The 13,019-nt window shown below is 34.8% G+C and overlaps 1 protein-coding gene across 1 annotated transcript in view; it reads right to left on the bottom strand.

Moving 5' to 3' along the window:
* Positions 1-5,787: 5,787 nt before the first annotated feature.
* The window catches only part of LOC126278156 (uncharacterized), a 157,630-nt gene continuing 150,398 nt past the window's right edge, over positions 5,788-13,019 (bottom strand). Inside the window, exons 11-12 of the mRNA XM_049978057.1 lie at positions 8,200-8,365; positions 5,788-6,394 (exon numbers count right to left, since the gene is read on the bottom strand). Coding sequence (XP_049834014.1) covers positions 6,210-6,394; positions 8,200-8,365 — 351 coding nt within the window. The 3' untranslated portion in view covers positions 5,788-6,209. The remainder of the gene's footprint in view (positions 6,395-8,199; positions 8,366-13,019) is intronic.

A 13,019-nucleotide genomic window follows, 5' to 3' on the forward strand; every position in this document is an offset into this window, starting at 1 on the left:
GTCACACAGCCATGCCTTTGTGAGATTGTGCCACTTTTTTTGTAATCATAAGTCAGTTAAAATACAATTTTCACTAACAGTGTAAATACCTGCTGATTACTAGTGGTTGGTTCAAATCGTATTTAGTCTTCTATAGTGTGTCTTTCAAATTGTTTTGTGTCCAACATTAACACTATATGAAGCTGTTTAGTTACTTTGCTCAGTTGGTTATACTGACGATGAGTGCGTGTTTCCTGTCAATGTCATACATTCAATAATGACAGTAGCCTTCTAGTTGTGAATTGTTGTTAGTGAACAGCTTTTTTCATTTATGGAGAAAGAAATTGCTGTAGAAGATAATTCAAGAGGGAGACAAAAGAGGGAAAGGAAACTGAACATGTCCATCAACATAAATCACCATACAGTGAAACAAAGAAAACTGATGTGACTAATTGCTACAGAAACATTTTAGGAATGATTGAAGGAGCTTTGTAGATTTAGATTTCTGTGCTAATATAATTGATTCAATTCCTGTGGTAACTGGCAATGAGGAAGATGTTAGGACCATATGTCAACTTGTGATTGCTTGTAAGGAGAAGTTCACCTGAACTAAGTACTAAGAGAAACCAATAGAATGGCCATTCTGAACATTTTCTGAATCAAAATATTTACCCAAAAGATTTAGATTTTGGATTAACAGTTTTGTTCAACAACAACACAAGCAAGCAGTTAAATAATGTGGTATATCACAAAGATTTATAGCTGAAAGACATTGTGAATTGTATATGAAAATGGTTAATGTGAATATTTTATATTGCAATAGGAAGGTTTTCAGTAATAACATATTAGTTTGATATGAATCCTATTAAATTCATACATAATGTGAAGGACAAACAAACAATTTAAAATTGGAGATGGTAAAATAGTCTATATTAAAACTGAGTGAAAGTCCAAATGTGCAATAGCTGTTTATCATGTTTTCACAGTATGACATCCAGTTTCATACCCTGGAAGTATTTCTTCACGTCATATAAAACTACTACTTCATGGGACACAAAATCCAAGGTACAAGTGTGCGTAAAGACATGTCACTCCTTGGTAAAAACTTGGATGAAAATGCAGAAAATTCTATTAAACCAACAAAATCTAAAAAACAAAATATAAGAAACATAAAAAATATATAAAACAAAACATCTAAAATGGTGCTAAGTAATTCTAGCAAGTTAACATAAAAATCAAACCCTATCACTCTTTTAAACAGTCCACATTAATGTGGAGAATATTCAGACAATATGATGGGCCTTAGCAAAATTAGACCAGAGCTGACAAAGACAAATTCATGTACGAAAACTATGCTCTCAAAATAGGCTAAAAATGCCTTGGGAGTAGTAGGGGATGGTGACAAGGAATGGGGAAGGTGTATGGATGGGAGACATGGCTGGGGATGGGGAAGGTGGCTGGGGACTGTTTAACAAATGATTGGAGTCACTTTCTATGTTAACTTGGTCTAGCATTACTTTTCATTATTTTATATATTTTGTTTTTTATATTTATTATATTTCTTATATTTTTATAGTTCCACTGATTTAATTTTTTTTCCATCAAGGACTATAACTTGAAGGTTCTATTATCTTGTAGATGGAACCAGTTAGTTCAGTTTCCTTAGCTATAAGTAATTTTAATTGTACCTTACTTCTCATAAGTGTAATGGTTAATATTTTCTATTTCTTGTATTGGATTGTTATTTAACACTGAGTTACTTGATTTGTAACATCCAATCTGCATATCCTTTTAATTTGGTTCATACTACTAGATGTTGCAATCATCAACTTGCAGTGGGTGGCACAGGCTTAGTTCCATAGTATTCAGTGTGTGGCCACTGCTGTAACATGTAGTTCTATTTGGGACATGCCTATATATTTTAGTATGTTGATAACTCCCAAGGATTGTGTGTCTTTTAATTATTTGCTTCTCTCATGAATTTGACAATGTTTTTATCCTATAATACATGAATTGTCATGTGCTGTCTGGGCTCATCTTTTGACTGTGTTTTGGAGATGTATTAGTGATCATGCATGGTTCAGATCAGATGGCCATCTACTGTTTCATCCAAGGTTTTACCGAAGGGTGACATGTTTTTACATACACTTGTACTTTGGAATTTATGGCCCATGAAGTATTAGTTTTATGTGACCTAAAGAGATACCTCTGGGGTATGAAACCTGTTGTCATACTGTGAAAACTTGATAAATAGCTATTGCAGATTTGGACTTCCACTCAGTTTTATTATAGACTATTTTACTATCTCTGATTTTAAATTGTTTCATAGTCCTTCACATTATGTACAAGATTTTTAGCCTGACATATATGGTTATCTGTTGCTATCAAAGACAGTTGACAACAAGAAGAATGTTATGACCATGCTTTTCATTGGAATGACTACTGTGAAAATTGCATTTTGCATTAAAAGATAATTTTCTTCTATAATAATAGCAGAAATAATTCATTAGTTATGCATTTGCCTAGTTAATCATTTTTTATTTGTATTTTTTACAAATTATTGGCTCACAGCCAAACATGTTTTCCTTAAATTTGAAGAACACAACTGCAAACTCATTTTACATTTTTCGTGTTTCTAGAAGTAAGTGGCACAAACAATAACTCCATATTTTACAATTTCTGAAAAATTTCCCGGGTTAGGAGTAATAAGTTTCTTGCTTATCCCATAAAATTTTGTTTTTTGGATTTGAAACACTGCTCCTCATATATGTTTCAACAGCTGTGCTGGCACAGGGGAGCTGCTGACTAGCTTAGATTTGGCTGAGCTATGTCACAGCAGGTAAACATAAATTTTGTGGAAATTCAGTTAGGAAGATAGGCTTAATAAAGTGTGTAAGTGAACTAATAATGCAACACTTTTCTAGTGGAACATTGTGGAATATTCCCACTTCAGTTCTGATTGGTGGTAGTGATATAAGCAGCCTTCAAAATGGCGATGCGCTCAAAGCAGAGAGCTGCCATTGAGTTTCTATTCGTGGAAAACCAGAGAATTGCAGATACCCATGGATGCTTGCTGCATGTCTATGGAGGCCACACACAGCTGCAACTCCTGCAGTGTTGAAACACATGGACACTCCCATTCAAGATAATCAACAGATCACTATCAAACACCTAGCTGCACAAAGGAACATCTCTGTTGGTTGCCCTAACACACACCCCACCTAATTGACACCATAAACAGCAATGGAGGATCATCTATGCAGAATCGCTTGCACATTATGAGGCTGGTCATGCAAATTTTTTATAGCACATCATCACAGGTCATGAAACATGGGTTCATCATTTTGAAGTGGAAACAAAACGGCAGAGCATGGAAAGGCACCATGCCAACTTTCCGCTGAAAAGTGTTCAAAGCTGTACCCTCAGTTGGTAAAGTCATGGCAACAGTCTTCTACTCTACAGCAGTTATTCTATTTGATGTCCTCCATCATGGTGCAATGAACAACTGTGAAGTGTATTGTGTTACTCTCAGAAACTTGAAGAAATGATTTCAGCATATTCATTGCCATAAAAATGCAAACAAACTTCTCTTTCTCTGTGACAACACAAGGCCTCACACAAGTCTGTACACACACAAGGAGCTCACAAGACTTCAATGGATTGTTCTTCCTCAACCATGCTACAGCCTAGATGTCACACCTTCCAACATCCATCTCTTTGCCCCAATGAAGGAGGCACTCTGCAAGAACCAGAACATGGATGTCAAGAAGGCAATTAATGGACCAAGATGTAGGCTCCAATATTGTATCGTGCAGCATACAAGTCCTCCCAGTAAGGTGAAATAAGGCTGTCACACTGAATGGTGATTGTGTTGAAAAACAGGGTTTTTTAGCCAAAAGAATGACAAATAAAATGGTTTATTGAAATCCTGAATAAAATAAACCTGCTTTCAAAAAGATAATTTGCTGCATTACTTATTGAAAGCCCATCATACATTCTGTTTCAGTTTTATTTAAAAAATTTCCAATTCAGTTATTGCAAATTGGATGCCATGGTCCTTAAATAGGAAGAACTCAATGTACAAAACTAGGAACTGTTAATCATAATATGACATGTCATGTTGAGAAGAAAAGCAACTTTCAAACAATCTCCATCTTCTACTGGAAAAGCTTGCAAATTAATAATCTTGACTGCATCAACTTCATTATAATTTACTGTATAATAATATAATATTTTGAGCAGAGATGTTAAAGTACTTTCTTAGAACAGACAATCCATACATTGCTTCCTGTTAAATATATCTTGTGACAAACCTATGGAGGTAAAGTTACAGACAATTGATCTCACACTGTGGCTCATCAACACACATTCTAGCCACAGACCATTTGCCACTGGAACAGAAGAGGAGGCCAATGGCAATGGTAAATAATGTGCACTCTGCGATACCCCATATACGTACAATATGTATATGTGTGAGTGTTTTCCAACAAGGGAGAGGGGGGTTGCACACACTAGCACACATGCTTGACTCCCACAACAATTTATAGACGGGCATTAAAGACAGTACCTACTTACAGCTTCTGAAACTACACTTACCTTTTGTTTATGTATTTTTATTGCTGCATTTGTGTCCATAGTACTGGGAGCTGAGTCTCTTGGCAGTGGGTACTGTCTTGTCCATGTCTGTTTATGTCTATTGTGTGTATATTATCTGTTAACTGGACATGTGAGTTATAGTTCCATATCTGAATGTGCACATTGTGATATAAATCAGGAATTCCTTACATTATTTGTACAGTTTTGTTTCATTAACTTGATATTTCAGGAACAACAGGAAATGCACTCAACTGCTACAATAATAATCCCTCAGAACTGCATCTTCAGAAGAGTGATTTTGTGATGTAGCAAGGATACTAGGTCTTCTTTAAACACATAACATTATATAAATTATATATAAAAATTTATTTGTCAATATGAAATTAAATATATTTACATTGCATTTTGGAACTTAAATGAACTGTCTGTACAATTCAAACTCAATAGGAAACCTTTAAAGTACATTCTTTTGACACATGCATTTCATTGCTGTACAAAGTATGTTGCTACCAGAAAGTATGACCTTCAGTAGCTGGAATTCATGTCAACAACAGATAGCCTTAACTTTGACAACAAATGCAGTACCATTCTGAATTTTAAGTGTGTTATAGGGAATCTTAAACCACTCCTCTCTCTTTCAGTTGTATGTTGACAGGTTTCGCATCTTGTTTTCTCTGTTTAGGGTCTTTAAATCTTCCACACATTTTTGTATGAGTCTTAAGATGTTTGTTTATCAGGAAATTTGAAGGGAGTGACAGAATGTCAGATTTTTCCCAAAACAGGTCTCTAAATAGGCACGCCAAACATCAGTAAAAAGTTTTAAAGGATTAGAAGAAACAGCTAACTGGCAGTGAAAATGCAGCATCAAGGAGAATGAGTTGCAGTTCTTTGAAGTCAGTATAATTTTCTGTGATCTGCTGATCTTTTCTAACAGTTTCTGTACTTTAGTACAGTATATTTCTAAACCACTCATGTACAGCTCTGTATTCATTATCTGCTTTGCAAATACACTGGGTAGCAGTAAGTATGTAATTTTCAGTTAGGAATCCTAGAATCTGTTTCAGATATAAGTGATGCAACTCTTCATTGCCTTTACTTATAAATTGTAAAATGTATGACTTTATCCTCACTGTTCACATTATTAAGTAACACAACTACAGCAGAAAATGTTATAAGTTACTGTTGATGCAGAGCTGTCATAGTTACTGAGAGAAATTTGACAAATTGTATTTACAACTGAGACATATCAGAGGTGACACTGTTCTCTTACTAAAAGTCATGCACCAAAACATCTGTTGACATTTCTTCTTAGAGACCTCAACTGTCAAATATGTTTCTTTTAAAAAACGTTATTTAATGGAAGGTAGTATACTGAATTCAAAGTCCAACTCAACACACTTGACACTTACATGCATGCTTAAGACTGTCAATGTTTTATAATTGTTTCTGCAAGTAACACTTGATTTAAAAAAATCTTGCTGAATCTCACAATCAAGACTGTAATCATTGTTCATGTTTATTCCATAGAGTAAGTCACAGGAATGATGATAACAATTTCAGCCAGTCAGTCATCTCTTTTGCTGGCTCCAAGGATGAAATAATCTTGAAGCAATTATCAATGTCATTGGCATGCTTTATGATTTTGAGACATGATATGCATCCATCCGCCATTTCTTATCTTCAACATTGTTTTCGCTGGATTTTCTCTGTCGTTTGAGCCAGAGGTAAGCTGTGGTGAGGCAGGAAGTGACCAGTACTGTTAACAGCAAGACAGAAACCACGAGGAACGCAGGCATTGACATACAAATGCCATCTGAATCTGTAAATAAATAAGAAAACATTATTTGGACTCATTTCATAATAACTTCCAAATGCTAAGATATACTGCAGGCTTATCCTTTATCTGTTCATAGGTCGATCTCTTGTACCACACACTACCTATTACAATGTAGTGTGAAGTACGGAGAACGAAGGCGATCCCAAAGGAGTCAAAGTCAGTTACATCATCATTTACATCTACAAACCACCATACAGTGCATTGCAGAGGTTACCTTGTAACATCCATCTGTGTCTCCCTCTACAGATTTTACCCTCTACATTCCCCCTTATACTATGGAAGTTATTAGTTGATGTCTTAACAGATATCCTATCATTCTGTCCCTTCTTTTTGCCAGCATCTTCCACATATTCCTTTCCTAGGTGATTCTGCATTCCTTATCTTATCAGTACACATAATTCTTCTATAGCACCACATCTCTTCTGGTTTTCCTACAGTACGTATCTCACTGCCATACAATACTGTGCTCCAAATGTACATTCTCAGAAGTGTCTTCCTCAGATTAAGACCTATGTTTGATACTAGTACACTTTACTTGGTCAGGAATGTCCTGTTTGCGAGTACTAGACTGCCTTTTATGTCCTCCTTGCTCCAACTGTAATGGGCTATTTTGCTGCCTTGGTCAAAGAATGCCTGAACTTCATTTACTTTGTGATCACCAATTATGATGATAAGTTTCTCACTGTTCTCATTTCTGCTGCTTCTCATTACTTTTGTCTTTATTTGGTTTACTCTCAATTCATATTCTGTACTCATTTGACTGTTCATTCCATTCAGTAGATCCTTTAATCCTTCTTCACTTTTGCTGAGGATATTAGTATCATCAGAGAATGTTATTATTGATATTTTTTCACATTGAATTTTAATTACGTCCTTGAACCTTGCATATATTTGCATAATCGCTTCTTCAATGTTCAGATTGAACAGTAGGGGCAAAAGTATACATCCCTGCCTTTCACCCTTTTTAATCTGAGCACGTTATTTGTGGTCTTCCACTCTTATCAGCCCCTCTTGATTTCTGTACATATCATATTTCATCCATCTTCTCCACCAATTTATTTCAGAATTTGAGCATCTTACAGTACTCTATTTTACATTGTAAAACTATTTTTCTAGATCAGAAACTAAATGAAGATGCTACACCTCCTTCCCTGGTGCACTGTACTATGTAGAGATTCCAAATGTATCCGAGATTATATTTTTTGAATTAACAAGAACTTTGTTCTAGGATGAAGTGTACTTTCCTTGTCTGATTTTCTATTGTATTCTGATTTCCATGTTTGTTACATATATTTAATCAAACTGTACTAGTTTGATTATTTCTAGAACATTATTCAATGTGCTTCCCAAGTGGATATCTTACAAGATAGTTAAATAGGAAAATAAGAGAAATAGTGTAAGGGAATTACAGTAGTTGTAAATGGAGAATTGATAATCAGATTAAGTAATGGTAATTAAGATTAAAGTAGATATAGTTGTTCTAACTACTACATACATAATGAGGTCAGCATATACTGTATTTGAGAGTTTGCTGTTTTATGGTACTCTTTACAATTGAAAGTTTTTTATCTACCTTTACTGATATTTAGAACTCACTACATTTATCTGAAAGAATGGAGATAAATAATCAGAAAATTAAAATGTTTTACAAAATCAAACAATGTTAAATCCAAGAAGACACACAAAATTGATAATAAATAACTGTAAAGAGTACAAAAAAATAATTTATTGAGTATTTATCTGTGATTATTGTGGTAAATTTTAATAAGTATCTTAAATATACTTACATGAACCAATATTTATAACTGTTGAACGAGATCCAGTAAGAGCATCCAAGTCATCAATGTCTTCAGGAGCAATCACCCTGAATGAACGAAAAACCTTGAGTGGCTCCCCATCTGTAGAATTATCAGTCCACACGTCTCGCCTTCTACGAGATATGGGGTTTAGACTCTGTTTGGGAAAAATTTCAAATTACCAACTTTTCCATCATTTGTTATTGAATTTTAAATAGATATCTCATCACTTTTAATGTAGTAATATACTTACTAAAGGAAGAGTCATACAGTTGTTTCTGACATACTTTACCAACATCCAAAATAGCACACAAATGTTCCTGAAAGTAAGTTCTACAAATACTTTTTGCATTGCTGTAGTTTTCAAATGAGCTTGTGTACAGTAGTCATGTTCCCTTGTGCACTTACACTGTGTGTAAGTGGCATGTAATGAAAACTGAACTGAAATGCTAGAAACTGAATTACAGATATTTGAAGTTTATGGTTGGTATATCAAAGTGTATTGTTCAGTTTGTGTATCAGCAGTCTTGAAACATGAAAACATGGAAGGAATTAGACAACTTTAAAAGAAATTAATCTCATCTGATAAACAAAAATTGTTGTATAGTCTTATATCTTAAAATACGGTTTTTGAAAGCAAAAATTTGGGCATCACTACAAAAATACATCCCTGCTTTGAAATAATGCTAACCAATTATATTTTTATTGTAGATCTGAGGATCTTTCCGAATGGCTTCATTTTCTCCATATACTTCTGTTCTCTTCAGCAGTCTAACAGTGAGCAGCAGAGTGTACCACTGTCACTTCCTTTACTGTTCCAGTTGTACATGGGGAGCACGATGGTTTTGCACCCTTCTATTTTTACCATTATGGGCTTTTTACAAGTTATATGTAGAAGAAAACAATAATTTGCTTGAATAGAAATGTACAATCTCAAAATTTTATCAGTAAACTCTGTCGTGATTCACATTCCTTGCCAATAGTACCTGTCTCCGTAATTTGATGATTATCTCTAAGAAGTGCTTACAAAATGAAACCACAAAAAAAGTGTTGCTTCTTTTTTGTTATCTCCTCTATTAATCTTACCAGGTAAGTGTCCCAGACCAAGGGGTGTTTCTCAAGTGTCAGTCAAATAAGGGTTTTACTACATTAACTGCATTTTCTGTGACTGCTTACCAAACATGACAACTATATTAATGAGAAAAACACTTCCTAATGTTCTGCAGACTTATCTTTAGTAGGTCATTACCACCTTTCAGCTTCTCATGCCATCTTCAGGTGAGAACTAAATGTCACAAAGACAGATAAACATGACGTGCAACTTACACAGATATTATTTTTACAGAAGACATAAAAATGACAAATTGTTTGTGTAGGAAAATACTATAGTAATTACATTAACTAAAAAAAGGGGGAGTAAACAAAGTTTATGTGGAGGCAACAAATTACAAGAAATAAAATGAATTTACAGTTTGAATCCAATATTTGTAATGAAAATTTAACAAGGGGAAATGGAAACTGAGATTCATCTTTCAACACTAGGCTGCATTATGTGTTTGGTGATTTCCGTTGCTTCCAGTAAGGTTATCTTCCTGCTTTTTTTTCTTTCTTTTGTTTTTCTTTTTGGAATGGAAAACTTCACATTTTACATCATATGGTTTGTTTTCTGTTACAAGATGATCAGCAAAGGTCAAATCTTTCTTCGTTACTTGTCAGCTTCTCTCATGTTCATGTAGCCTAAATAACACAGCTCTGCCTGACTGACTAATATACCATTTTTGACTCTGCTTCAAAGTGATTTTATAGATGGCACTCTGTGCCAAGGGTTGCATTTTGTCTTTACTAGTGAATAAAAATTTTGATATGTTGCTGGTATTATAAAATGCAGATCTGTTGTTACAATATTAACTTTTTTGCTAGGTTGTCTGAAATGCTGTCAAAATATGTAATTTTGCTTCTGGTTGTGAAACTATCAAGTGATAGTGGTGTAATTTTATTCATTTTCTTTTTTGATAGAATATTGTCAATCAGGGCAGAGCTATAGCCACTGCTAGTAGCAATTTGTTTGATGGTTTGTAGTTCTGTTTGAAAGGCTGATTTGGATAAGGGAACAGACATGAGGCAATGTTGTGCTGAACAGAAAGCTACATGTTTGTAGTTGTGTGCAAGCTTTGAGCTTGCAGGGATTACTGTATCAGTAGCTATGTTTTTTCTGTAAATGCTAAATACATTTGCTTCTAGTAATATCTGTATTAAGGTCCAAGAAATTAATAAAAGAGCCTCCCAGTAAGCTGAATTTTCTTATGTTGTGAGTTTAGCTGCTGCAGTAATGTATCTAACTGTCCAGTGATACCAAGCCATAAACACAACACATCATTGTCATATCTGTACCAGTACTTGATTTTACAAATCATTGGTTCCTTCTGTAAGAAATTTTGTTCAAAACTGTTCATGAAAATTTTGGGTAGTATAGTACTAATAGGTGAACCGATGGGTAGGCCGTCACACTGATTATAATACTTGTTTTGAAACTGGAAGTTATTTTGTTTTGCATGCATCTGAGTAGCATAAATTGTGTTATGTAATTCAAGAGGATTTACTTCTGATTGTCCAAAAGAGCTGTTAATATGATTATGGATTCATCAGTAGGAGCATTTGTAAATAAGCGAGTGGTATCAAATGATACTATTTAGAACTGGGTGAGATTTGCATATCTTTAATTTGGTCAAGAGCCATAGAATTTTTGATACCAAACTTAGGTTTACAACCAGTTTTTCTTTTAATGACATGATCAAGCTCTTTTGTTAGTAGTTAACATGGAGCAGAAAAGGATGACATTACTGACCATATTGGAACAATATCTTTAGCTTATTTTATTTTATTAGCTATGTCCTTTATAAGTGGACTACAGACTTCATGAAGATTCTTCCACTGACTCTCGTTCTGGTAACTGTGTTTTGTATGATTAGTTTATAAGGTCATCCCACGTGCATATCCTTAGATATTTCCGCTATTTCCAGTGAATATTCAACAATTTTATAAACAATAATAATGGGTATTTCTGTTTGTTTATGTTCAATGCATTACATCTGCTTGTGTCTGAGATCCACTGCCAATCCCTGCACCAAACGTTGATATTCTGCAGGTCTTTCTGCATTTTGCTACAAGTTTCTAGTGTTGCTTCACTATACAAGTCCTATACAAATCATTGATACTGATTCAGATTTCATCTTTGATCAATGACCAATTTATAATCAATCTTAAAACATCAATGATTTTAACCTTTGAACTGTTGTACTGGTTGACTGAGACAACCAGAGTTAATTGTTTTGCTCCTAATTGTAGTTACTCATTGTTGGACTATTGGCAGTTCCATCTATGTTAGTCATCTTTATTGCTGCTGGATTTGTAGTGAGAAGTCGTTGGCAATAATTGCTGCTCATTTTTGTCTGTCCTCTGTTTGCTGTACAGAGTCAACCATGCAACTGATAATGTAAGTAAAAATTTTTGTATTTATTACTATACCATCATTTTTAAGGGTTAAAATCTTTCATTATCAAATAAGTTTCATTTTTGTTTGTACTCTTAGGGTTCATTTCAGAAAAGGGTTATCAGAGGAGGAATTTGAAAAAGCTACTAAATTACAATTCCAATGGCAGCAAGCCAAGCATTCTGCATTTGACCAGTCCAATTCACAATAGTGAATCAGGATCCTTTAAAGGGAAATGAACATGTACATCTTGAAGAGCAGGAAAAGCAATGTTATGAAGTAGAAGATATTGATGGTGATGATTTTGATTTTATCTGTGGCTCTTTTGTTGGCAAAGATGATAAAACTAAGTGGTCCAAGGAAAGTGTTATCACCAAAACAGCAAAAATGTCCTAAAAACTATAATAAAAATCCTTCCTGTTCTAAGAGGTGTGCTAAGGATATTACAGAGGAAGTGACAGTGTTAAATATGATTACTGATGAGGATATGTTTGATTTACCAAGTGTTGTGGTGTGCTAAGTAATGACTGATATGATTGTCAATTATTAATACAACATTTTCTATTGTTTAACGTATTTGAACCATATTTGACCAGGTATTTGTAGTTTTTTGCAGGTCCAGTTTGATTGAAGACCAACGTCTTGTGTGACATCATTGTGATCCACGTCATCATGCTGATGATTGAATGAAAAGTGTTTATTGTTGAGCATGTGGTCTGCAATGGGGACATGTTTACCTCAGCAGTAGAGGTGTATTTGCAGCAAGGTTCCAAGAAATGAAGATGCCTAACTGCAATGCTGTACAGAAGCTCGTCACCAAGTTTCGAATGACTAGAAGCATACAAATGCTCGAAAATCAGGCAGGCTATCCACATCCAAAGAGAAGGTGGCGAAGGTGCAAGGCATGATTCTGCAAAGTCCAAAGAAATCAGTCAGATGACAGCTCAGCAGGCCTACATTTCCATGGATTCGACTCACAAGATTCTCCAGAAGTTACTTTACATGTATCTGTATAAAATGTCAGTTGTGAATTAATGGAGAGACACCAATTGTCCTATGCAATGTAAACTTTTGCAACTGGTTTCTGTCCTTCCTGCAGCACAATGATGGGGGGGGGGGGGGGGGGATTCGTGACACAAGTTTTTCATGTATGAGGCATGGTCCCCATCTCTCTGATTATGTGAATAGCCAGAATAGTCATGTGTGAACTTAGGAGAATCTGTATGAATTTAATATGTCCCCAGTGCAAGATCAAAAGGTTGGTGCCTTCTGCTCCATGACTTGGAAACACATCATTGGATCGATCTTCTTTCAGGACACC

The sequence above is a fragment of the Schistocerca gregaria genome, chromosome 6 (assembly GCF_023897955.1).
Source record: "Schistocerca gregaria isolate iqSchGreg1 chromosome 6, iqSchGreg1.2, whole genome shotgun sequence".
NCBI classification, from domain to species: Eukaryota; Metazoa; Arthropoda; class Insecta; order Orthoptera; family Acrididae; genus Schistocerca; species Schistocerca gregaria.